This window comes from Eleutherodactylus coqui, chromosome 3 (genome assembly GCF_035609145.1).
Source record: "Eleutherodactylus coqui strain aEleCoq1 chromosome 3, aEleCoq1.hap1, whole genome shotgun sequence".
Taxonomy (NCBI): Eukaryota; Metazoa; Chordata; class Amphibia; order Anura; family Eleutherodactylidae; genus Eleutherodactylus; species Eleutherodactylus coqui.
In genome coordinates this window covers 249851978-249878893 of record NC_089839.1, presented here as the reverse complement: position 1 = coordinate 249878893, position 26916 = coordinate 249851978, and the positions used below count along the sequence as shown (strand labels likewise).

The 26916-nt window shown below is 44.1% G+C and overlaps 1 protein-coding gene across 4 annotated transcripts in view; it reads right to left on the bottom strand.

Annotated features, from left to right (window-relative positions):
• The window catches only part of LOC136621629 (carboxyl-terminal PDZ ligand of neuronal nitric oxide synthase protein-like), a 72000-nt gene that overhangs the window by 36306 nt on the left and 8778 nt on the right, over positions 1–26916 (bottom strand). For all 4 annotated transcript variants that reach the window (XM_066597256.1, XM_066597257.1, XM_066597258.1 and 1 more), the window contains exon 2: positions 21471–21542. In XM_066597256.1, coding sequence (XP_066453353.1) covers positions 21471–21542 — 72 coding nt within the window. The remainder of the gene's footprint in view (positions 1–21470; positions 21543–26916) is intronic.

Genomic DNA, 26916 nt, shown 5'->3' with positions numbered 1-26916 from the left:
TATATATATAGATCGTTATCAAAGACTGGAGATAAAAGACACAAAAGTCTGTCAAGAAGAAGAGGCTACTGTAATGCATCAGTGATGAGGGAACAATACAAGACTTGAGCTGGAGAAATGGAAATCTAGAAGAACGGTGCTACAACAGTAGAGCAGCTAGTCATGCTTGACCTTTGACACAAGTGACGGTCAGGACTTTAAAAAGAGTTGTACCACAAAATTTTCAGTCAAGCATCTTTATTGATCTCTTGAAATTGATAGTTTTGAATGCTGGTCAAAAGCCATGAATGATTTGGGCATTAGAGCATCAATAAAGTTACCTAAAAGTCTGCACATGGGTTATCAGCTCAAAATCTAGAAACATCCATCATTAGGTCCTGAGGGTCATGATCCTAATTGTATTGCCACAGGCAAACAGTTACCAAATGTTAAGTACTGCACAGGCATCCACTGGCTCATTAAACTGTAAGGGCTTGTCTGGTTTAGAAACTTCTATTCTAATACCCAATTACAGAAACGTGAACTAAGAGGGTTCCACATTTAGGGCCTTCCATCTATCAACCACACAGGAGAGTGGCTACAAACATCTTTTGATACCCCCCACAGATTACATCTGTTCCAGCGGCAGGACACTCTGAACAACTATGTTTTTAGGAAATCCTTTCAAGAAGTAGAAGTGTACTGTAACGAAAAAAAATCTCAAAAAAGTACAGAATTTTTCATGACCATTATAGCCATCTCCACCAAGTCCACCAATTTATTTAAAGGACCAAAAAATGAAGAAAAAAAAAAAAAAACAGCAATGGAGTGTAAGACAATGGGGGCGCAAAGGACAGAACCCGAGCCTGTGACGAAGTGTATTTCTGACTACCCTAAATTCTTTAATAGTAGGATCCTAAATGAAATGAATGTAAAATGTAACTGAGCAGCCAAAACTCAAGTCAATGTATAGCAGGTAAGCCTTAAAAGGGGTTGCCGGAGAGTTTGGACAGTTTTTTTCTTTACTGATGACCTATCCTTGACAGTATTAACGCCCGGCAAAGTCAGTGGAAAGAGAAGATCAGGATGACAAAGAACAAGATGGCCCTATACAATCAAGGCCACCACGAACACGTCAATCATGGAACTGCAAGAAGCGGTAAAAGACAGGATTGCATGGAGAACATCAATCCATAAAAGTGACCGAAGGACCAGGACCAGGACCACCACCACCACCACCAGGACCACCACCAGATGATAAGCAGGGGTCCAACAGCTCTGAATCCCCACCGATCAGCAGATTCTGAGCACCGCTGTCAGTACGGACAGAGCAGGAAGTAGATTGCGCCTTCCGTACTGATCGTGCAGCTTGCATTGAATTCAATGAGATAGCAATCCCGGGAATCCCGAATGTCAGACCTCTACTGATGACCTATCCTAAGGATGGATCATCAATAGAAAAATTCCAACTAAGTTAGTGACATAGCAACATACTGTGCAAGTATGTTATCATTATTGGCAACAGTGGGGGCCTAGAACTCAGATTACCACGGCTCACTCTTTCTTTTTTTAAACTTCAAAAAAGGGATCGTCTTGGAATAAGGACTATATAAGGCTGGTTTCACATTGGCGGCACATACGTCCGGAGCTTCCATCACAGATCCAGCTGAAAACGCTGGATCAACTGGGTGGAAAATTATAGTCAATGGGGCCTGTCCAGCACTGTTTGGTTGTGGGTAAGCCCCTTTCCCACTCCTCGAACAGAGGGGGAACGCAGAACCCCTGGCGCAGATGTGAAACCACCCAAAAATATATATTTTCCAGTACCTTTGACTGTTCCCCATTGCTTTTATTAAAGCTTCCATTCTTTTTGAGAAATGGGTTTTCAAATTCTGATGGCATAGTTTTTTCCATTTCTTTTTAACACCCCCCCCTAAATACAGTTAATATTATGGATGTAACACCCAAACCCCTGCGGTTCTGCTGAACCAAACTGAAATCACCGGAGAACATGGAATCAAATGCATTTTAAAGCTTACAATGTATTGAGGAAAGGAAAAAGGAAGGAAATCAAGCTTTGTCCAGAATACTCTGAACTTCCATTAAAGGAAGTGCGATAATTGACTGCAACTGCGATGACTCATTATTTGGAAGCACGGTATCTCCCTCCGGTTACACACTGGGAACAAGTCCAACATCTTATATTGTATTGACAGTATTATGCATCGCTGGGAACAAAGTTGATGTTTATAAACATGAAATAACCTCATTTATTAAAAGCCAAGCGTGAATAAGCCACCTATAGAAATAAAAGCTAGTAGTCAGCATGACGTTCGAATATTGGAATCTTCATTTTTTTTTGTCCTACAAAACACTAAAGGGCTGGGGCTCACCTCAGACATTGGCAGTACCTATTATATTCCATAGCTAACTGTGCAGCTGCCCAGAGAAAAATCAGTCAAGCTGGCAATGCACTAAGTGGCACAGTATTTCTAGTGCCACTGCCACCTTAGCGTAGCAATTGGTGGAGCTCACAGTAGTCAGATTCCACCAATAGGACATTAGTTGTATATGCTAGCAATAATGGTTGACTACTTTTAAAAGGGCCACTCCAGCCAAAAAAAAAAACAAAAAAAAAACCACATCTATCTGATTGCCTGTCACACTCTAAAGGTCTTCTATGTATATTGCAGACACTTCCATGCATCACAAGACTAACGATAGCCAGTACCATCTCTGCCTGCTGGGAGGACATTGCCATTACATTCTGTATTCTATATTCACCTAAAACGACAGACTATAAGTATACAGTCAGGAGGATGAGCAGTTATGTCTTTCATTATAACTGTGCGACAGGAGCATCTAATCATCAGCAGTAAATGCAATATGAATTACGACCCTTCTCTGTGAAGAGTCTGTTGTACAATCCATGTACTAATATACCGTCATATGTAGACTGAAAAAAGGACTTCTTGAGAGAACACAAAGTAATCCTCGGGTGGTCAGAATGAGAGCACATAACCCACCTGAGGAGAGGAACACCAGGAGAGAAAGGAACTAACCAAAGGAATACTAGCCAAATTTATATATACTGGGGGATAGTTACATAGGGAATAGAAGAAAAAAAACCTTCAAAATAGCCCTTTAAGGCCATCTCACACAGGTTCTACTGTGGTCCATCAGTAGTGGTCCCAACTGGAGCATCACCCATAGCAACAGAATGATAGACCTCCACGGTCATCAGGTCCAACCCCCTGCTCAGCGCAGGATTCACTAAATCATCCCAGACAGATATTTGTCCAGCCTTTGTTTGAACACTTCCATTGAAGGAGAACTCACCACCTCCCGTGGTAACCTGTTCCACTCATTGATCACCCTCACTGTCAGAAAGGGTTTTCTATTATCTAAATTTGAGTCTCCTCCCTTTGTTTCATCCCATTGCTTCCAGTCTTTCCTTGTGCAGATGAGAATAGGGCAGATCCCTCTGCACTGTGACAGCCCTTCAGATATTTGTAGACCGCTATCAAGTCTCCTCTCAGCCTTCTTTTTTGCAAGCTCAACATTCCCAGATCCTTTAACCGTTCCTCATAGGACACGATTTGCAGACCGCTCACCATCTTGGTAGCTCTTCTCCGAACTTGCTCCATTTAGGTGAATTCTCCTTTATCTCATCATAAGACCAGCGGTATGAAAAATCTGTAACCATTATGATAAGGGAAGACGTGTGAAATGTAGCAATTATAAGATTCTATCTGCCTATGTAAATCAGCCTTCAGTCGCTGATAAACTCGCACAATACAAGAACATGAGCCTCTTATCACACAATCTCCATAAGATCAAGGCATTTTATCCCGGCTCATTCTCTTCTATGTCAGATAATAAAAAGTGTTGTGAAGAGGTCCTTATGAATGACTACAGATCAGAATTTTCTCATGTGTGATGCAACGGCTTGCATGCGGTAATTACCGATAATAATAAGGTTGGTTGAGGCAGCTGGAGCATATACAGTATGGTGGCTGTAATAGGATGTCTGGCTGTCAGGGGATGATAGAAAATGAAATGGCATTTTATTGTGGCAGCTGGAAAGCTATTTCCGGCTCATCGCATTACAATGTATCTGAAAAAGCAAGGAGAGAGAGATACGGTTCACACATCAGATACAATGTACATTAGTAGGACGAGAAATAGACCCTGGCACATTGTAAGCTTAGGCTTGGAATACAAGGCGCAATATTAACTCCCATCAGACAGATGTTTCGTTATTAATTTTCCAGACATGGATCTCAACTGCATTCAAATTAACGATTCCAATCCTAGGAAAATAAAGCTCTGCTGTTACTCAGGATCCCATTTTATTTTATGGCAAGCGCCATCGGGTTACAAAGTTCGTTCTGCTACATCTATGTAGAATGAGGATTTATTAGTGGAGGGTGAACGAAAATGGCATCAACGGCAGCATGGTAAATAAAATGATAGTATGTAGATTGGAAGCAGGGCACCAATGACACTTGAAAATGTAGAATTCCTCAGGAATTATGCTCTTTAAAAAGGTAAAATCAAACTTATCAAGATGTACTCAAAGAATAGATTCACCTAGCGTTGACAGGTTTTGTTCAAAATAGAACGTGAGGACGAGCAACATACAATAGTAGAATAAACTCTGCATAACAATTCTACAATTGTACATATCTCGTATTTTTTAGAAACAAAGAAGCAAAAAAAAGAAAGCTGCAAGAAAAGCCAAGTAGACTCTAGGCTCAATCAAAAGGAGAGCAGGTATACTCAACTTAAGAGACTAAATGGTGATTTGTGTGCAAGAAGGGTATTGAGCAATCAAGGGTCCGAGAAACTAAGAAGAGCCACATCCTAACCAACAAAACCCATAATGATAAGTGTGGAGAGCTCCTAAGAGTTATCCATGGATGCCATATGGCCATGGTGGTCTCGGAAGCAGTGGACCCAGATCCTCAATTCACATGATACCAGGGAACTCCTCACCCCAATGTACTCTAATAGGATAAGAGGGCGATCTCCAAAACCTTGGGATTACAAAATCATACAAACAGTTGAAAAAAATGTAAAAAGAAAAAAGTGTGTTGGGAGTACCAACATGTGAGTGATATTAACAATGATTTTATGGGTGTGTTATATACGATTTAAGGCTGTCCGTGAGTTTGGTGTATGAGCTTGACAAAGACCGCAGAGAGGCGGTCGAAACGTCGCTGCTCGATATGCTAGACTTCTTCTCTTTTGCTAATAAAGTTTTTGGAGGTTTTATGACCTGTGTCTACCTGGCTGGTTGGATTCCCTGGTGCTGCCCATCCTTCATTTCTTGGGAGTTCAGAGAGGGACAAATATATACCTGAGCTTAACTGGTACCACCGTGATAAACATTTATAAACTATTTTTGAGTATCACGCAAGGGATCAAAACTTTATGCGTGAGCAAAAAATGACCAAGACTTATTTACTATGTGGCTACCAAAGAAGAGAGGCTGTATGCGGAGGAACCTCCCAAAGCCTGCGGAGGAACCTGATGACACTTATGTCATGTAATAACAGCAAAAAAATAAAGTGAACATATGCACTCATTGTCAAAAGAAAACAAGCTCCTAGTAGGAGTTGTCAGAATTGAATGCAACTTTCTCTGTGTGATGGTAACGTTGATATAAGTAAGCGATTACAATATCAAAGCAAAAGGAGAATTTATTGCGGGAAACTGAACACCTGAAGGGAGGCTCTAGGACCCTGTTGTACTGCCTCTAGCTTGGTACAAGATGTGATATGGGTGGATATGGAAGATTTATTACCGTTGAGCTGCCTCGAGCGTGGATTCAAGATGTGATATGGGTGGGCATGGAGGCATACAGGTTTCGTATGGTATCCTCCGACTCCCTCACTCACCTTCCCATCTTTCGAAGTCTACACCCTACTACTCTTCCGCCCACTGTCCCTACGTATTGCAGTTATCTACTGACCTCTAGGTCCCACTTGCCTGTTCCTGGATCACTTTGCCGCCTGGCTCCCCCACTTCTTATCCTGTGAAATTCAAACCCTCATTCTTGGTGACTTCAACAGCCACACTAATGACCCCACCCACCTCCAAGCTTTTAAAGCTCACCTCCTCCCTCGGCCTATCACAACTCTGACTCCCCCCCACACCCACAGAGATGGCAACACTCTTGGCCTAATTTTCCTCTGCCTACCACTCTCAGATCACAACCACATCTACATTAGGTATCCTGGCATCTCCCCAGACACTCCCACCTCTTGGAATCTCCAGACCGTCCACATTACAACAGGTCGACGAGACATTAGTCTTCCCTATACCCCATTTCTCTCCTCTCATGCCACAACCTGGCCGCCAAACATTACTCCACCACCCTCAGACACGCCCTGGATGAAGCAGCACCCCCTGTGACCCAAGCCATCCACCGCAGACCATCGCAACTGTAGCTCAAGCCCCAAACTCGCCCCATCCGGCGGTGCTCTAGGTGTGCTGAACAGCTGTGGAGAAAATCAAAACAGCCTGCAGACTTCCTCCACTTCAAATTTATTCTCAAAACCTACAACCTCACCCTTCACCGTGCCAAACAAGTTTATTTCGCCTTCCTCATCTGCTCACTATCCCACAACCCTAAATGACTGACACCTTCCACTCCCTTCTCAACCCCAAAGAACAGGCCCCGTGATTGATCTCTGTGCTGGAGAGCTAGCCACCCATTTTAAAGAAAAAAAAGAAATAAACACTGCACAGTTAACCCAGATCCTGGTCTATTCCACACTGCGCCAATCATTCATTCGCTATCTATACTAGAACTAACGACAGAGGAAGAAGTCTCCAGTGTTCTTTCTGCTGCTTGCCCTACCACCTATGCCACCAATCCTCTTCCCCTCACACCTCCTCTAGTCCCTTTCCCTGCTGTCATTACCCACCTCACCACCATCGTCAACCTCTCCCTGACCTCCGATATTTCCCCTCCTCATTCAAAACACTATCATATCCCCTCTGGTAAAGGGACCTGACCTGACTGATACTGTCAACTACCGACCCATCTCCAACCTCCCCTTCATCTCATTACTAGAACGCCTGGTATATTCCCGCCTCACATGCTTTCTCTCTGATAACGCTCTCCTCGACCCCTTCCAGTCTGCCTTTCACCCCCCCACTCAACCGAAATCTCCCTCACAAAAGTATCAAACAATCAGATGACAGCAAAGTCAGCAAGAACTACTCCCCACTAATTCTCTTTGACCGCTCCATTGCGTTTCAGTGTTGTCCATGACCACCTCCTTGCTACGCTTCGCTCAATAGACCTAAACGACACTGCTCTCTCCTGGTTTTCCTCCTACCTCTCTGACCACTCATGTAACGTCTCCTTCACTGATTCTACCTCCTCTCCACTTTCCCTCGCAGTTGAGGGGTCCCCCGGGGCTCAGTCCTTGGCCCCCTCTTCTCTATTTACACAGCCCCAATCGGATAAACGATCCGCAGATTTGGCCTCAAATATCATCTCTATGCTGACAACACCCAATTATCCACCTTTTTCTGCGATCTCAGCGCCATTCTTCCAAAATATCACCAACTGTCTGTCCTTTGTCTCTAACACGATGTCCTCCCTGTTTCTCAGGCTTAACCTCTCAAAAACTGACCTGGTCTTTCCGCCCTCTGTCAGCCTACCTCCCACCAACATCTCCATATCAGTATCTAGCACGATCATAACCCCCAGAGAGCATGCCTGCTGTCTTGGGGGTTCACACTGGACTCTGACCTTTCCTTTACCCCCCACATCCAAGCTCTGGCCCGAACATGCCACCTGCACCTCAGGAATATTGCTAAAATCTGTCAGTTTCTCCCCACGGACAAGCTAAAGACACTCGTTGTCGCCCTCATCCACTCCCGACTCAACTACTGCAACTCGCTGCTCATTGGTGTTCCCCGCACCAGATTCTCTCCTCTCCAATCCATACTAAATACGGCAGCTAGACTCCTCTTCCTATCCAGCAGCTTCTCAAACTCCTCTGCACCCTGCCAGTCACTGCACTGGGTGCCTATCCACTACAAAACTATATTTAAATGCATAACCCTCACCCACAAAGCTCTCCATGGCTCTGTGCCACCATACATCACTTCCCTCCTGTCCATACATCACCCAGCCTGTGTACTCCGATCCGCAAACACACTTAGACTAAACAGCCCCCCAATACAAACCTCACATGCTCGTTTCCAGGACCTCTCTAGAGCAGCACTAGTCCTCTGGAACGCACTACCCCAAAACATCCAGACAATCCCCAATGCACAGAACTTCAAAGCAGCATACCAAATCTCTTGAGCCGATTCCCCCTCCTACAACATCCCCCCACCCCTCCCTATGGCTCCCCACACTTCCATTTTGCCCATTGTGTACATCCCCCTCTCCTGTACCTCCTTATTACCCCCACCATGTTTGTTTCCAAGTAATTGCATACCACAAGTAATTGCTGTATTTTTTGTATGTCCCCCATGCTTTGAAAGTGCTGCCAAATAAGCTGGCGCTATACAAATAAATATTATTATTAGAATACGGTCCACATTTACTGTAGCTGAGCCTCTAGATCGTGTAAACTTGTAGGCTGTCAAAGTTGGCGTCCCAGATGGTCCATACATGTTCTAATGGTGATAAATCCGGTGTCCAGGCAGGCATGGTAGTGTGACAATGTTGTAGCGGCTTCCTGTGACCCCCTTGCTGTTTGCGGCTGAGCATTATCCTGCTGCCTCTTAGAAGCTGCCATGAGAGGAACACATGTGGCTGCAGGATGTCCTGAACATATCACTGAGCTGTTATTGTCCCTCCTACCACTACTAGGAGTGACCGACTATTGTATGCAATGGCCCCCCAGACCATCACAGCAAAGGCAGGATTTAGGCTCTCACCCCGAGGTCTGCAGACACAAAAAGGGCAATGTTCCATGCCTAAAGTAAACCTGGATTTGTTGCCGAAGACAACCCGGTTCCACTCCGTTGCAGTCCAGCTTCGTCGTTCGTGACATCACTGCAAACAGCGGTGACGGTGAGTAGGTGTAAAAGGCAATACATATAATGGGCGCTGCATATCATCACCTATGTAGGCAATGCACAGTTTTACCCGGTACTATGTAGGCTGCTGCTTCCACACAGGATTACCCACAGCTTCGCAAATAAGTAGAAATAAACAAGAGGATTAATAAGGTTACTAAAGTAAAAAGTCGGCTCTTCATTTGAGTACTGCACCAAGACACTTTGCTTGTTTCTATGGAAACGACCAGAAGTATCACATGCATTGAACACAGTTGATCTGTATACACCTGTCTGAGGATTATAGACTGGCCGTAGGCTGCTCCCACATGACAGCATCCTGGTTAGCATTTTGCATCAGTATTTGGAAGCCAAAACCAGGAGTGGAGCCGACAGAGGAAAAGAAGAATGGAAGGATCTGCGCCTCTTGTGTATTTTGGAACCACTCCTGGTTTTGGCTTACAAATACTGAAGCCGTCATGTGAAAGAGGCCTGCGATCTACATCTCCGACTGGTGGCCTTTGTTATTTTGTTCTTTCCTCTGCCTCCTGCACCTCTTAACTAGGGATCTCTCATAGGGATAGCCAAATATCACTTATCTATCTTTAGGGTTAGTCAGCCATATATATTCAGGTTGGATGGGGATCTTTGCTTGGGTCTTGGGCGCCAGAGCCTGAATCTGCTTTCTCATTGAATCAGTCAGTTCCTGTTAACCCCTTCACCTTCGCTCCACTTCATATCCTATTTTTGTGAGAGTGGAGGTGCTTTAACCATACGGCGCCTCTTTTTCGCGCAGTCTGGTTTTTGGCACTATCCTTTTCCGTTTTCACCGTCTTGACCCTGATGATCTGGCTGCAGTTCGCCAGAGAAATGTGTTGGATATGTTTGGCATTTTTTTTGCTTTCCTTCTATGTAAATTTTACCAACTGTGTGCTGCTTTTCTACACTTGACACGTTAGTGCTGTGTGTCCTTCTTAAACGTGGTTTAGGTGATATGGGGACATATATCTGCGCTTCGTACCCCCACGAGCCGAGAGGCCCCCCATACACATTGTATCATTGGCTAGACCCAATGAAGTGCTCAACCAATATACATCTAAATGTTTCTTGTCAAACTTTCCCCCCTCCCTACTCTGAACACATACTTGATCAGGAAACAGCCGAGGTGTATGGCCATTTAAAGACCGAGTATGACCACTTAATCTCAAATATTACTTCTAGGAATAGTTTTAGTGAAAATCCATAGTCCTCCCCCCCCCCCCCCCCCCCCCCATTACAACAAAACACCCAGATAAGCCAAGGACAGTTGTGGTTGTGTGGATAATTGTGGTTTATCTGCAGCATCCACAAGATAATGAGGTTCTCTACCACAAGTTGAGAGTGGAATTTCTATAATCTATGCCACAAACAAAATGCCATTCCCATGCGTAAGTAACCAAGAAGAAATAGTGTTCTCTATGGTTTAACCATCCATATCTGAAGCTGAAATAGGACTCTCATCTGCTTACCCATCTAATTGGAGTAGGGTTAGTAGTGGTTTTCACTAATTGCTCCGGGAGCTGTAACACAGTTTTCGAAAGTTAAAGTTGGTCAATGACATAAAATAGTTGTTGCCTGAATGAGAGCTCCATAGAACGCCATCCTCCCCAAACTCCCCATGTAGAAACAGCAACAACTTATCTCCCAGCAGAAGAAAGGATTGAGCTTGACGAAATCCAACATCTGCCATCAGGGAGCAGTCAGGCCCAAATTTCATCAAGATCCACCACCATAAATAGGATGGGAGATATTTTCTTAGAATGGCATTTCATATGCCAGTCTAAAACTTACATACATGCTTATTAATAAGGCTGCTCTATAACTGGCTGTCCATGTGCAACTAATTATGAATTGTTCAAACAAGTCTAGAATTTTGGAGCAAAAGCAATAATAACCCCCCCCCCCCCCCCCCCCCCAATGGGTTTATGAAGCTACACTACTGGGCAAAATATCTAGAAACAGGACTGGAAGGATTCTGAGCTTCTGAAATTGTATCACCCATTTCAGGTGTAATCCGTATTAGTTTATGATACATTCTGTTGCGGCAGTTGAATATCATTGCTTAATTTTGGGGCATATCCACCTGACAGATACATTATGGATTTTCCACAATGGATAAGCATGCAGAAACTCCACACCATATTACAGTAGCAACAAAGCGGATAAGATTTAATAAATCTCATCCACACTCGGGGCAGGATGACCATGTAGATAGCATATTTTCACTCCTTTCAATGAGCAAAACCGCTTTAAAGGTTAATTTTGGCTTGCGTATTTTGCTGCGGATTTTCGTGCAGAAAAATCCGCAAGCGTTTTTTCCGCAGCGCTTTTTACTTTTTGCCGCGTATTTGTTGCGGTTTTGGCTGCGTCCATAGAGGTCTATGGACAAAAAAGCGCTGCGGAAAAGACCAAAGAATGAACATGCTGCATCTTTTAAAACCGCGATGCAGTTGCATTTCCACACTGCGGCTCTGCGGAAAAAAATCCGTCCTATAAGAACAGCTTTTTGGCAAATCTCATTTGTGCTGCATTGCACTGCAAACGCAGCGGTTTTGCCGCAGTGCAGATATGTAACAGCAATCCGCGGCAAAACCGCGGCAAATCCGCCCTGTGTGAACCCAGCCTTACAGTTCGCAGCAAAATCTGCATGTTAGGATCGAATTCTACTGTGTTTTTATTTTTCTGCTGCAAGTTACCTCTAGTGTGGACATACTCTAACATTAGTCAGTTGTCACCAACTGTCACTTTAGCAATTTACTGGGTTTTGTGTTTACACTGTGGAGTATAAATATTGGGTTTACTTTATTTTATGGATCAGTATGATTACGGTAATGTCATCAGCATCTCTGCTATTCTAGAGTCCTGTTTCTTAACATCCTTAAAGTGCCACTCCATATATTTACTCCACACTGAAGAACTAGCTACAGAAGTCAGCTAGTAATACCTGGTTTACTTATTCCTTTCCATCTGAAACGTCCTTGAGTTCTTCTCCTCGGATGGTCATGTGATCTCGTTCTAGCCATCTGAAATTTACTTGGCTTCATGCTCCTCTCAAAAGGTCATTTTCAGTCACATAATGATGGACCCTATCAAACAAGCCCTTTACAGGGGAACACAACCGTCCATCACATTTACTGGTGATGATTGGAGGCTTCTTTCTCACACTTATAATAAAGGAGATGATCGTTCAGCCTGCATAATTATGGTATGTAGCTTGTTTAGGTGAAAATCCAAACTATGTTGTCCTCCAAGCAGGCAGAGATGGCACAGGCTCTAGTTGATTATGTGATGTTGTGCTGAGGAATGTGGGAATTGCAGCACAGATTAGAAAGCAGGGGTAAATCTCAACATCAAGGTGGTGCCTGATAAGTATCAAACAAGAGGCTGCACTGCTACATACAGAAGAGACGTCCAGAACATGATAGGCAATCTGGTGAGGAGCGCAGTGATGAAAATGTGTTTTCACCAGAGTTGCCCTTTAAGTACCTCCTGCTGAAACAAATGACACCAAGTACTCCTAAAGCTATAATGAAACACTGGGCCGCATGTTAAATGCACAGCGTAAAACCCATGCATAATCATAGCCTTAGTGATACTTTGATGTCATTTGTCTGAGCAAAGGAGATGCTTTGCTCAAGGGATTGGAAAGACAGGACCCTAGACCACCAGGGATCCTTAAATCCTCTCTCTCTGCTATAGAAGATAAGGGATTCTGGTACCAACCTATTTTCTGCTAAAGACCACCTGAGATGCTATTAACCCCTTATTTGCTCTAGACCTTAGGGGTGTTAACATAAATTGATACCCTAGCTAATTATGCCAATATATGACAATATTTATTTGCCGCTTTTCTGGATCTTGCAGTTTAGAAGAAGCAACGCCCTGGTCCCCATCTAACCAGTCATTAGCTACGCAGGCTGAGAGGGGACATTATATGTAGCACAATAGCTTTAGATGTTACATTAACAAAATAACTGTCTGATTTGAAGAACTTCAGAAGAAAAAAAAAAATTAAAAAAAAAAAAATAAAATGACCTTTATAAACTGCCAAGGACTTTTCATTCATTCCCTGGATTCTGATACTGGATCAATCAGCATCATTTTTATTCTCCTGGCACGTAGCCCTCAGTCAACCCTGTAACACAAGACTTCTCTAACAAGCACACACATTATCTGGAAGAGTTCTATCTATCCAGCTTTAATAAAATTCCTCTAGTTCCTCTCCCGATGCCCTGCTCCCCCTCCATGGACCCTGGTCAGTGAATTCCTCGCCATGCCCTCCCACACGAAAAAAATTCCTCAGATTCCTTTGTAATACTGAAGACTGGTACAAGTCTTAACCTCCCACCTCGACTTCTAACCTCCCTCTTCTGCCCTCTCCCCCCTTCCTACAACCGCCTCAGCAATTTCGGTTTCCAGAGACAATGCATCACTAAACGCTTGAAAATGCCAACACATTTAGCAAGGCGTAAGTAACTAGTGTAGGTCTGCAGATGGACAGTCAAAAGGTCTGATAACCAAACAGCCAACAGTCTGGTTTTTGTGAATACCAACCCAGTTTTACCAGAAGCTTCCATTTATTTTATTTACTGTTGCTTCTATAGCCAAGACTCCTGTCTTAAACATAAGTCACTTTGGCACCTTTAGTGCCTAATGGTGGCCATGCACAGTAGATAAACCTCAATTAAGCCTACCAATTCTGCAACATTTTAGTGCAAAATATTGATCGAAAATAAGCCAACCAAAACGTGGTGTGAGGAAAAGCATCTAACATGTCCAGCAGAGTGTGTCATTGGACCGGTACATCTTGTCCCCACCGGACGTATGGGTGGAATAATGGGTTTGTCCTGATTGAGTTATATGGAACGCCCACAGCTGCCGATTGGTTACCTTCACGGTGGCTGAAGACAGTGCCCGATACCCGGCTGGGAACAGGGAGACAGAAAGCAGGTTCAGCTTCAGTGGTGCCGGCTTCAGCGGCGCAGCTTTCATCCATTCACCCATGTGACAGAGGTGCTGGCTTCAGCGGTGTAGGAGCAGAGGAGCACTGATTCCAGCGGAAATGGGAGGGAAAGACTGACCGCGCAGAACCCAGGAGGGGTGTAGGGAGAGCGCCAGGGAGAGTAACAGGAATCGTGAGGGGAGATCATGGTAGACCATCATGGAAAGTGACATCGGGCTCTGATGTGAAAAGGGGGCAGGCCGCCGGGAGGCTGGTGCAGCTACAGTGACGGTAGCCAATCGGCAGCTGTGGGCGTTCTCTGTAACTTCACCCATAGTTCCAGTGGAGACAAGATGCACCAGTACCCATTGGATCTTCCAGCAGAAAAATTATCCCATGCATACCACCAAGTCCACTAGGGCTTGGTTTCATAAGTAGTCCTGCAAGATTCTGAAGTGGCTGTCACAGTTGCCTGACTTAAACCCCATAGAAGATCGTAAATATGATTTGACAAAAGTGGTTGCAGCACACAAACTCAAGATTGTTATGATTTAGGGGCTGAGCCTCATAGGACACCACAGCTGGAAGACCTGGAGGCAATCTTCAAACCTCCAGGTGCCATTGAGATCCTGCGATCACATTGTGGGGCTCCGATGGGTGACAAGAGGGGAGTCTCCTCCCTCTATCAACGCTTTACATGTTGCAATCATATTGACTACAACATGTGAATGGTTAAACAGCGGGAGCGGAGCTGACTCGGGTCCCCGCTGTTACAGCAAGTGCCAGACTGTCATCCAACAGCAGAGGAGCCGTTCTCACTGACACAGGAGACTCGTGCCTGGCTTCTGAGGCAGCACCTCTGATTAGACGCAGCGATCACCTGACTTCCTTCCAGCGTTGACAGCAGGAGATTCAGACGGGGAAGAAGAGAGGCAAGCATCTATTCTTTTGTTATTTTAGAGCATGTCAAGGCATTTAAAAATAAAAAATGTACTAGGGCAACCCATTTCCTTGTTTGTTTTTTGGTAACAGCTGAAAGTTTGTAAATTTAGCAAATAAAACTAAAATTTGCAATGGAGGTTGAATACATTTTGTCTGCAACTCTATAATACATTTAACCTGCTATTTTCAGGTATTATATTCAATTTACACAGCGCCAACATATTCTGCAGCGCTTACCAAACAGGGGGATACAGAAAAACAAGATCACAGTTACATGTAGTAATCAATTGATGGAAACAGGAGGTGAGGGTCCTGCTCCAACAAGCTTACATACTACAAGTAATGGGGTGATACAGAAGGTAAAGGGGCTGGAGATGTGCGCGGTATGGAGAGGTGGAGAGTGAGGGATGCTATATTTATAGACAATGGTCAAATTGAGCCGTCTAGTAGATGAATCGGTGTGACTGCAGGGGGCGGTTGATGGTGGCTAGCAGGGATTGCAGTCAATAGGACAGGGAGCAAGTGGTCAGGCAGAGTACAGAGGGGTTTGATTTAGGAAATATGGTATGCCTCCCTGAAGATTGCCCGGATAGTTTGGGGTGGTGCGTTCCAGAGGACAGGTGCTGCTCTAGAGAAGTCTTGGAGGCGGGAATGAGAGATTTGAGTTAAAGGGGTGCCTAATTAATTTCGTTAGCGGAGTGGAGGGCTTGGGCTGGGTGCTGGATTGAGATGAGGGAGGCAATGTAAGGCGGCACAGTGCTATGGAGAGCTTTATGGAGGAGGGTAAGGAGTTTGAATTGAATGCCATATTTGACTGGCAGCCAGTGCAGTGACTGGCACAGGGCAGAGGCGTCCGAGTAGCGGCTGGACAGGAAGATGAGCCTGGCTGCCACATTGAGGATGGATTGGAGAGGGTCGAGTCTGGCGGGGGTAGGGTGGGGAGGCCTATCAGCAGCGAGCTGCAATAATTGAGCACAGAGTGGATGAGGGCAATGGTGAGCATTTTTAGTGTGCATTATAAAATTTCTTAATCATGCATTATATCTTCACTATAAAATTGCATCAAATCCGTTAGGTAAAACAGAAGGAACATACAATACATAGTAAACTTATTATTTGTTTCTCACACCAAAACCAGCAAAGGTGTTACTAAATATAAGTGCATGGAAAATGCCAATGCAAATACTGTATCTGGAACCATCCTCCATAAAGCCCAAAGTCTACAAGTGCTTTAAAAAGGAATACCACGCCTGAAAGCATAGCAATACCATGCATAAAGACCAATTACCCAGCATTCCCAGAGTTCTGAATAGTAAATCTAGCTAGCTGTACGTGATAAGGTAGCACAGTTGATCAAGACATGTAAGAAAGCAACTTTTCATACGGTCCAAAAACTCATAATTAAATATAATGGTGTAACTTCTGATTATGTCATTCTGATTCCCTCGTCAGTAGGGTGTGATTGAGTGAATGACCTCTGCACCCTGGAAGAATTCCACCAGACATACTTGGCTATGGATAGTGTTCTGCTGTCACACGACTCGTTCAGCGGAGCACCTCAACTATTCTTCAAACTTTTAAGCCCAACATTCTGTACATAGCGTCTTGGGCAATCGCTCTGCTGTTCTTACTAATAACCATTACAAGTAAATACAGTATTGTAAACTTCTATTAAAAGTTGTTAAAGGGGTTGTCTCGCGCCGAAACGGGTTTTTTTTTTCCATAGGCCCCCCGTTCGGCGCAGGACAACCACAAGGGATGTGTTTAAAAAAAAAAAAAAACATATTACTTACCCGAATCCCAGTACTGCGACGTCTTCCTCCTTCTTCCTTCACCAAGATGGCTGCCGGGATCTTCACCCACGATGCACCGAGGGTCCTTTCCCATGGTGCACCATGGGCTCTGTGCGGTCCATTGCCGATTCCAGCCTCCTGATTGGCTGGAATCAGCACACGTGACGGAGGCGGAGCTACGCAATGATGCATAGAAGGGGGGGGGGGGGGGAGGAGCCAGAACGCCGCTCGTGCCTGGACCGAGCAGAAGGGGAGAAGACCGCACAGCGCAAGCGCGTCTAAAAAAGTAAGAAGACATCAGAATTAGACGGATCCATGGAGACGGGGACGCCAGCAACGGAGCAGGTAAGTGAATAACTTCTGTATGGCCATATTAATGCACTTTGTAATGTACATCGTGCATTAAATATGAGCCATACAGAAGTGTATAACCCCACTTGCTGCCGCGAGACAACCCCTTTAAGGGTGCAGTGGATATAGTAAAAGGGTTAATATGGATATAGTAAAAGGGTTAATATATACTACTTGCAATGTTGAGACTTGTAGAGCACTTTCTCTCTTCCCCCCCCCCCAACAACAAGCAAAGCTCCATTACAGAGTGATGGAGGATTAGTATCCAGTATATTCCGTAATCTCTCCCGGCTTCATGTACATTTCCATTCGCCCTTTATTATTGTGTGGTTTCAAATGTAGCACATCTAGGAGATTTCCAGCTCTGCGGCCCTACAAACAGCTCTTCAGATTAGTAAGAAAACCCCCAGAGACAGGATAAGAAGCTTGCAGTGTCTGTAGAAGATAGCCACGAGCGTGGTATTTCTTGTTACTGTACTTGTAGCCACCGGTGATACTCAACATTAATATGCTGTGCAAAAAACACATGCCTTACTCATTTTTAATGGCTTCTACTGTAAAATGCTGAAAAAAACTATTTCCTAGTACAAGCAGCATAAAGATCAAACATTAGATTCGCTTCTGATAGATTTACGGTAGCACGGTAATTCGCAGAAGTATTTCAAAATAGGAATTTAAAAAAGGGGACAACTGCATGACCTATGCGCCACTACCATAAATATATCCCTGCATAATATCATAGATGACCCAGTTCTGCACGGTGCTTACTTCCTGAGCTACGCTGCCTCGGAAATGGGGGTCAGGACATAGCCAAAATGGATTAATTTTTTTTCTTCTTAAAATGACAGCGATATATCGCCAGACTGTACACATAACTGCGTGTAATAAGAACCATAATGATGGTGATGATCCTTATGAAGATTTACACATTAATCTTCTGATAGAACTTACATGGAAGGCTACAGAAATATTTTGACAGATTTGACTCTTGAAGTGATGTGCGGTATAGAAACCCCATTTTTAAATACCACGATAGGTATCCTCCATTACTCCCTCATTAATAACTTCCATTAATAAGCCAGAGAGGTGAGCAGATAGATAGCATGTACTTCGGTAGGACCTAGCAAGTTACACAGACCACCAACTGACTCAGAAGGCACCATGTAATGTTTTTTATTTTTGCCTACGGGTGCACTGCAGATTACAATCTTGTTGTCATGAATGCTAAAAATCTTGAAATGGGAGAGTTGGAAGGGACCTCCAGGGTCATCGGGTCCAACCCCCTGCTCAGTGCAGGATTCACTAAATCATCCCAGACAGATATTTCTCCAGCCTCTGTTTGAACACTTCCATTAGAGAAGAACTCACCACCTCCTGTGGTAACCTGTTCCCCTCATTGATCACTCTGTCAGAAAGTTTTATCTAATATGTAATCTGTGTCTTCCCTCTAGCAAATTATGACCAATTGCCAGAAATCCCTGCAGTGGAACAACCTATGATCAGATTTCTTTTAGAGGGCCATTGTGGCAAAAGTTGATAATCGGAAGCAGACAGCCCTAAAATCTTGCAACACTACATTCCTTCTTCCTGATGGGATCCTATCCAGTTTCAGCAAATGGTACCATGTCAGATGCATATTGCACTTTAGCAAATAAATATACACACTTATGTAAATGGTCAACCCTGACAACATGATGTGTCCTCTAACCTGTTAGACTGGCTCTCCCATGACTTAGACCTTAAGGAGCATGAGTCATGTTAATTCAGACTGTCAACCTTCAGGCCATGTATAGACACTTGGGTCTGTTTACACCAAACAATGTGTCGTTTGAGTGAGCGAACAATGTCAGAGTTGGTTGGTTAGCGCAGCTGGTTTATACAGACAGATACATTGTTGAACAAGAACTCATTCAGTCGTTCACATTCACTGTATAAGAATAACTGGTATTTAAACCAAACGATTAGTGAATGAGCCAATGAGGAGTTTCAGTCCTGCGTAAAATGAATGAACGAAAAAGCGAAAGATCTATCGTTCCGATTGTTGGCTGCGTTTACATGGAGCAGTCTGCAGCATTACTTTACCCATCCAGAAAAATGGAAACCTGACTAATGGAATCGAGCAGAAGCCTTTCGGGGTTTGTTTGTTTTTTAAACCCCATTGATATAAGATGGAACGGATTTCAGTTTCGCTCCTACAAAAATGGAGCAAAGAAAACCCTGAACTGACCCCAACGCAAATATGAAAGGAGCCCAAGAAACATCTCGTTTCTAAAAAAGAAATCAGAAAGCTCTGTTGGGAGTCCGCGAAAAAGCACATTAACTGGACTGTTACTGAGTGGTCAAAACATCTGTGGAGTGATGAAAATTCAATTTATGCGACCAGGAGCAACTGACCTAATGGTCAGCGATTTAACTTTAGGTACCTCAAATCAAAAGTGAGATTTGGTGGTAGATATGTGATGTGGGGTTGTTTCTCATGTAACCATCCTGTTCTGTTATTACAAATTAATAAAAAAAATTGTCCATAAAAAAAAATAAAAAAAAAATTAAATTGCGGCATCCTACAAAATTAAATGCTGCCATTCGCTTTAAAACCCGCTCACAGGGTGGTTATTTCAACAGAATGATTCAAAACATTCCTCCAAATCAATTAAGATGCTTCTCACGGATCAAAAAGTTAATTTAATGAAGTGGCCAAGTCAGCCTCCAGATTTGAGCCCAATAGAACATTTGTGGAATTACACTGGACGTCAATTGGAAGGTCATTCTTTTACTAATATGATGGAATGAATAGCAAAAAATAAAACTGGGAAACCCGGTGAGAAATACCAGCTGAGTCTTGTGTTTGATTTGTCAAATCAATGCCATGCAGTCACTCAAACGGTTATCTAGCATCTTACTAGATTAGAACGAAAGTGGCCGATACATAAACACCGTTATTTATGCTAAAAGTGGTTATATAAACTTCAACACAAATGTTTCCTACAGTCATCTTTGTCACAAAACTTGTGTTTAGTTTCTATGACTCAACAATAATTGTAGCCGGTTACTGCATGAATACAAAGAATAGGCAACAGTCAAACCATAAAAAGCCCAAGCACTCCAGGGAGAACATAAGACTTCTGTACAATATAGCACCAATGAAGAACTTACTTCACAGGGGTGTCTAACAGAGAACATCCCTAATCCCAGTACAGCCCTCTCATGGACTTCACGTCACCAATGGAGCCAATACATATGGAACACTGGGGCTTTATGGTTTGACCATTGCCTATTCTTTGTATTCATGGGGGTCCCCATTCGGAACCCCCACTGACGCTCTCCTTGCTTGGAGGTCTGGATTTAACCTACTGTACTGCCCACCAGGATTGGAGACGTGTCGGACTTTCCCCATAGAGGGAGTCCGGACACGTCAGGGTGAATTCAGATTTTACTTCTCACTAGAGATGAGCGAGCATACTCGCTAAGGGCAATTACTTGAGCGAGATTTCTCTCTCCCGCAACTCACCGCTCACCCGCGGCGGCACCCAAATCTTTTCTTCCGAGCGGGCAGGTACTCGCTAGGGACAATGCTCGCTCGAGTAATTGCCCTTAGTGAGTATGCTTGCTCATCTCTACTTCTCACCCCTATATACTTTGTTAAATCTTGATGCTTTCTACCATATCCCTGGAGCACTGCCTGAATTGATCTGTTCACTTACTGCATTAGCTAACTGCTTGTTGGGTTGCTGCCCAGCTGGAGGTCCACTGTGGGGGTCACTACTACTACGGCCACTATGGGGGGAGGATCACATCTACTAGTGGAGCTGCTAATGGCGTCGCCATTACTACTGGGGCCACAATGGGGGTCAATTACTACTTCTGGGATCACTAATGAGGGCACTATTACTACTAGGGCCCCTAATAGAGTCACTACTAGTATTGGGGCGAGTCGCATGCACAATTAAAGAACGGTACATATTGGCCCGTTAGCTTTTTCTCGGTTTCAAATATCAGCCACCAGCACTAGAGCAGGAGTATGAATATATACAATAAAGAAAAATCACATACTCACCTGCCCCGTCCAGCGCTGGAAACCGGGTGGTTGCCACTCGGAACCTGGAAGCCGCCAGCGTGCAGTCACGTGCTGTGCATATAAATACTCAGCCAATCACAAGCTTTAGTGGCAATGGAAGAATCCCCACTGAAGCCTGTAAATAAGTGAGCAGTCACATGCACAATGAACGGCCCTGGAAATCCCACTGGCTCCCCTTTTTGCAGGTTCCGTGACCACCAGCTCTAACTGGGGCACCGCTGAAGCAGGTGTCAATGTGGTTTTTAGTTATTTTATACATTGAAATTTTTTTACATTCAAGAAATATAGTTATACTGAGTAAAAATAGTGACCGTACCCGTATTCTTCTCATGGCTGCGACAATCTCCACTCTGCTGTTAGGACGCGGCACATCCAAGCTCCCGATGTACTGAAAAACAAAAAGTTTCAGTTCAGCCTCCCTATACACATGGGTAAACAGACTACATAAGTGTGAACACGTATTTTGGGCAGATGGACACTTGAGCCTATTGTTCCCTGCAGCCGCTGCTGTGTTTACCGATAACTTGGCTCATACAACAAGAAATACGAGAAATATTAGACCGCCACAGAAGAAAAATCATAAACAATAGCAGAACAAAGTGTATACAGCTATATCAGAGGAAGGGTCGAAAGGCGAACAGTCAAGCCTGATCTCAGATGAACTCAATAAATACACTGGGCATTGCAGGTAGACTGTACAGCGCCACCCGCAGGATCTCTCTTGCGATAACGTATCAACGCCAGCCTACAGTCACAATAGGAGTGCAAGACAAGGGTCCAGGTGCCACAGCAATGCTCTGCAGCTCCTCTTATCCCACGATTGTTCTTAGACAAGCCGTCGTACTACTATGTGCCTAATCTCACGCAATGGTGTTTCAGTATTGCGCCATTTACTCCAGTATACACGGGGGAGGATTTCAGTGGACGGCAACGGATCATCAGATGAAACCAGCCAAATGTAAGAAAACCAACATATACTGAATTCCGCAGCGTGAACATTGAGCTATTAGGTTCAATAGAACCTAACAGCTGCGGCATAATGCCACGGATTTACGACTCATGAAACGCGGCAGAAATCCGGCCATGGGCATTAGCACTAAAGAGGACTTACACCACATGTGAAGATATCATTTTATAGATATTACACACGCATATTTTTACTTGCGTAATACAGACAACTGAAAAGAAACCTCTTCAATTTGCATTGGGGTATTCAGACGTGCGTTATTTAAGCACGTTGTGTACATGAAAAACGCAATGAAAATGCATTAGAAGGATCAAAATAATAAAACTGAAAAGAAAAAAAACAACCAAAACACAATACCCAGTGAATACGCAGTTGCGGTCTATGAAAGTACTGTGTATTTCAATGATTAACTCTGCATACAGGTGTGTGAAGGAGTCCTAAAGGGTAGACACTCATAAAAACATGGCCGCTTTCTTCCAAAAACAGCACCACCCCTGTTTATACGTTTTGTGAGGTATAGCGACTCAGCCCCCTTAACTTCAATGAAGCCAAGTTGTAGCACCAGCCATAACCCACGGACAGGGGTGGTTTCTAGTAACTAGACATTTTATAATCTTGTACAACCCATTCAATGAGACCCTCAGGTTTCGGGACCGAAGGGTGAAGAGGATCTTCTCCTACTGTCCCCTTTGTTCCACCAGTTCTGGTTCTGTTATTCAGGTGGCCAAGATGGTCACTGCCATCTTTATACTACCAGAGCACTAGCCAGTTACAGAGCATTTTGCAACGTCTATTAAAATAGCTAGAAAATGGCAGAAGCCATCATGGTCACAAAAAGAAGGACCAAACCATCAGACTATCCACCGAACAGAGGAGCCAAGATAAAGTACAAGTTACCCCTCTACCCTCCTGTTCTGGGACAGAATTTTGTCTGGAAACTAGAGGGTCGCTTTAAGAGCCAATTTAAAAGCAGGAGTGTATAATTATATATAATTACCCCCAAATTACCAAAAACGTACAGTAGGTGCAAGAGCAAATTTGTAGGCCAAAAGTCAACCTGGCTCATGGAGTTGTACATTACCTGTACATTTCTGTAACTGGTCCACTTTAAGAGGGTCAAAAAGCGTCCAGACCAACTAAGATTAACCTGAAGGAGCAGTTTAATGGAGGTCACACGAAACAGGAGAACGTTGTGTGGGAATACCAAAACCCCACCTTGATCACAAGCTCCGTAATTGTTCTAAAGATATTTTATCCAGATGAAGAAACACATCATTCACTTATGAAGCAGACCATGAAGGATTTAGAGGCAAGTCTCCTGCTGCCGCTAGAAGATGAGAGGAAAAGACGCGGCCAGAGCCAGGAATATCCTAATGAAAAAATACCACCGCCTCGGGCCTCGCTATTTACTAAACACGGGATACAGGAAGCACTAGCCAAAGCCGGATATTGCTTACCAGCAAGAGGTTATTATTACTACTTCAACCAACTTACTGTATACAGATGATGGAATCAAAAATACCTTCCCTGAAAGCTAGAAAAGAACTCAAAAGAGAACTCAAGTGCTTCAGTTACCTGTGAAGCACTAAAAACTTAGCAGGTTTAGGATGTACTTTTCAAGAGCCTATGGAGGGAGCACGATGGGGTGTCCTCATTTGAGATGTCGTCTATCAGCAAGAGTATAGAGTCACTACAAAAAGTTTATCTCGGAGAAAATGAGTGGGCCATCAATAATGATAAGAGCTGGGAGGGTTTGGGTTTTTTCTTTTTTTGTTGAAGGCAATTTAGCAAGAGACGTCTACCATGCATGCCCCCTTGGTATGCAAATAGGAGATGTTACAATGTTCTGTCACTAGGATAATAGGAAAATGACAACTGTTGTTAAGTCCCCCTACCTACTTGTAAAAAAAAAAGTCATAATGATTTTAAGTAATGCTGCCATCCAATAGGTGGCGCTGTAGAGGTATTGTTCCATCTCCCTTATTTGCACAGATTACCCAGAGGAGCATGCATGGCCTTATTAATCTCCTCACTCATCTTTCAAGAGTCTTTTCACACCCCTCCTGTTATCCCCCGACCCGCTCGCCCCCTAGGTGTCGCCACACACTTTTTGGATGCTCTCCTCAAGGAGTGACGACACCCCTCTTGTTCCCCTACCAATAACAGGTCATACCAACATCAGGGCAATTGTGACCAGCTTACCCTTGGGAAAACCAGGAGTAAGTGGTATGTGGTCAGTTCCCCTATGACAGCTCTTGGCTGTTTAGCAAGGTTTGTGTCAGTTTCCATGGCTCTAAAAATGTAATCACTGCCCCCCAACAAAAGCTTAGCTTTATTTTCTTGATACCTCCAGTTCTGAGAGCGGCGGTATGTCCCTTCTACAGTCTGTTTCTTTGGAGCACACAGTAGGCATAATCCATATGCATTCTGCAGAGCGCGATCGTCAATCGGGGGGGGGGGGGGGGGCAAAGGATGGACTCCCCTCACCTAGTAAGTAAGTTTTTATAGAGTGCCAAGAACTGAAAAGACCCTATACAAGCTTCCTCAGCATTTACAGTATAAAAAAAAATATAAATCTTGTTGTTTGTATAGCGCCAACGTATTCTGCAGTGATTTCAAGCAAGTTTATTTATTACCCCCCACCAAGCTGGGTACTCATTTTACCGACCTCAGAAGGATGGAAGGCCGAGTTGACCTTCAGCCGGTTACCTTAACCAAGCGGGGATTGAACTTGCAACCTTCAGGTCGTGAGCGAGAGCTTTGGACTGCATTTCTGCAGCCTTAACACTCTGCACCACACGGGGCTCAGTATAAGCCATGTGCAGGAGATTTCTAAAATATTCTGCCCATGGAGCAACAAATATGTATAGTTTTTGAAAAACACTGAGGATTCTAAATCCGCACCACACCGATTTATGCTGCAGATCTCAACCCTTGTATTTCAAGTATCCACTACAAAAAACTGCAGCTAAATTTGCAAGTTTTCTGCAGAAAGTCCGCAATGGATATGGCCCGTGTGAAGGTGGCCTTACAGTAAAACGGTCCGTGATGGCAGCGTGTATCTTGAATTGGCAATTCCGTGTCCAGGCTGCTTGCATTGAAGGTGTGACCTGCTGTACGCTTCCTGGGCGATCGCCTGCTAATTCCCTCACACCTTGGAGCTACTTTAACCATTTCCAATCCACTGTCTGACGTCTAAAGACATTCTGATTGAAGGCTCTACAGCTCTGATGTCGGAAGACGTCCGGCAGGGTATTCTTCCTGTAGATTACTGTCCGCTCTGTTGTCGGGGACCTCTCCAGCATGTCCCATACCACAGTACTGGCTCTAGCCAGCAGATGGCGCCATTGTATAATGGCAGAAAGAAAAAAGCCCCCTAGAAAACCCTGAATCCAAAATTGGATTGCAAAGGGTTAAAGACGTGTACCTGGAGACTGCACGAACAACAATATTCTATTATAACGTTATTGGAAATCACTACTAGCTGTGCGCTCATTCAGGGCTGCGGCATGGAAATTAAAGATTCCCTGTGCTCACCCCAGAGCATGGAATACCCTCAAGAAAAACATGCCGGGAGATAAGCAGATGGGAACATTACACACATCATCGAAATGGCAGGAAATATAAAGTATTAATCCTAAGGATATGACTCACCACAGGACTGGCCTTACTTCTGCGTTCAGACCCACAAAGGTCATCCCATTTTATTTTTTTAAAGCTTCGAGGCGCTGAGATATAAAAGACTATATTTACCAGATTAATGGAGTTCTACCTCACACATAAGAACTCAATACATCTCCACAAGAAAGAAAAACAAGTGGGAAAAAGTCCCATTACGGTCATCAGGGAAGTAGTCTACACGTTCCACTGGGTTCAAGATGAGACCCTGAACGGTACGCCGCCGAGGATCCCAGTTCGTTATCTAGCCAGAGGAAATGCTGGTAACAAGTGGTACTGATCTGGAAAGAACTAGAAGTAATTAGGTGAATAAGCCATGGGAACGACAGCGAACCAAGCCGCACATCGGACTCGTGCGTAACACGTCAGGCAGGACGTAAGAGACGTCCAATGACTCATGAAGTTAAACAACTTCCCTCAAGATCACATTTAGATAATGTGGACACGTTACCGTACTAAAAGGGCCGTGAACTAGTGAGACCGGCCTGCTAACGACTGGGGGAGGACTAGTACGTGCTTCATGAACACAATGAACGTTGACTGTAAAGTGATTTTTACACTGGCAGATTGTTTGCCAGGCACAGGCGCAGATTGCCAAGTCTGCTGGTACTCATTCACCTTTATTTACACTAAAGATAAGCCCAACTGTATGTGCCCATACGATCGTTTTGGCACTTAAGTTCCATTGTAGTCGGCAGTACATCTCCGTGTATGCAGGGCAACGTGCTGCAGAGAACAGATGGTCTGCGGTGCCACCTAAGAAATGAGACTGTGGAACTCTCTGCCTGAGGACGTGGTGATAACAAAATCCATAGAGGAGTTTAAGAGGGGACTGGATGCCTTTCTAGAGCGCTAGGATATTACGGGATATAGACATTAAAAAGTCAGAAGGCTTGTTGATCCGGGTCTTACAGTCAGGTAAGAACTTTCAAAACGGTAATCCAGGGATTATTCTGACTGCCATTATGGAGTCGGGAAGGATTTTTTCCCCCAAACGGGCTAAATTGGCTTCTGCCTCATTGTGGGGTTTTTTGCCTTCCTCTGGATCAACAAGGGGGGGGGGGGTGAAAACAGGCTGAACTAGATGGACATTGTATGTTAGGCTGACAGGAGACAA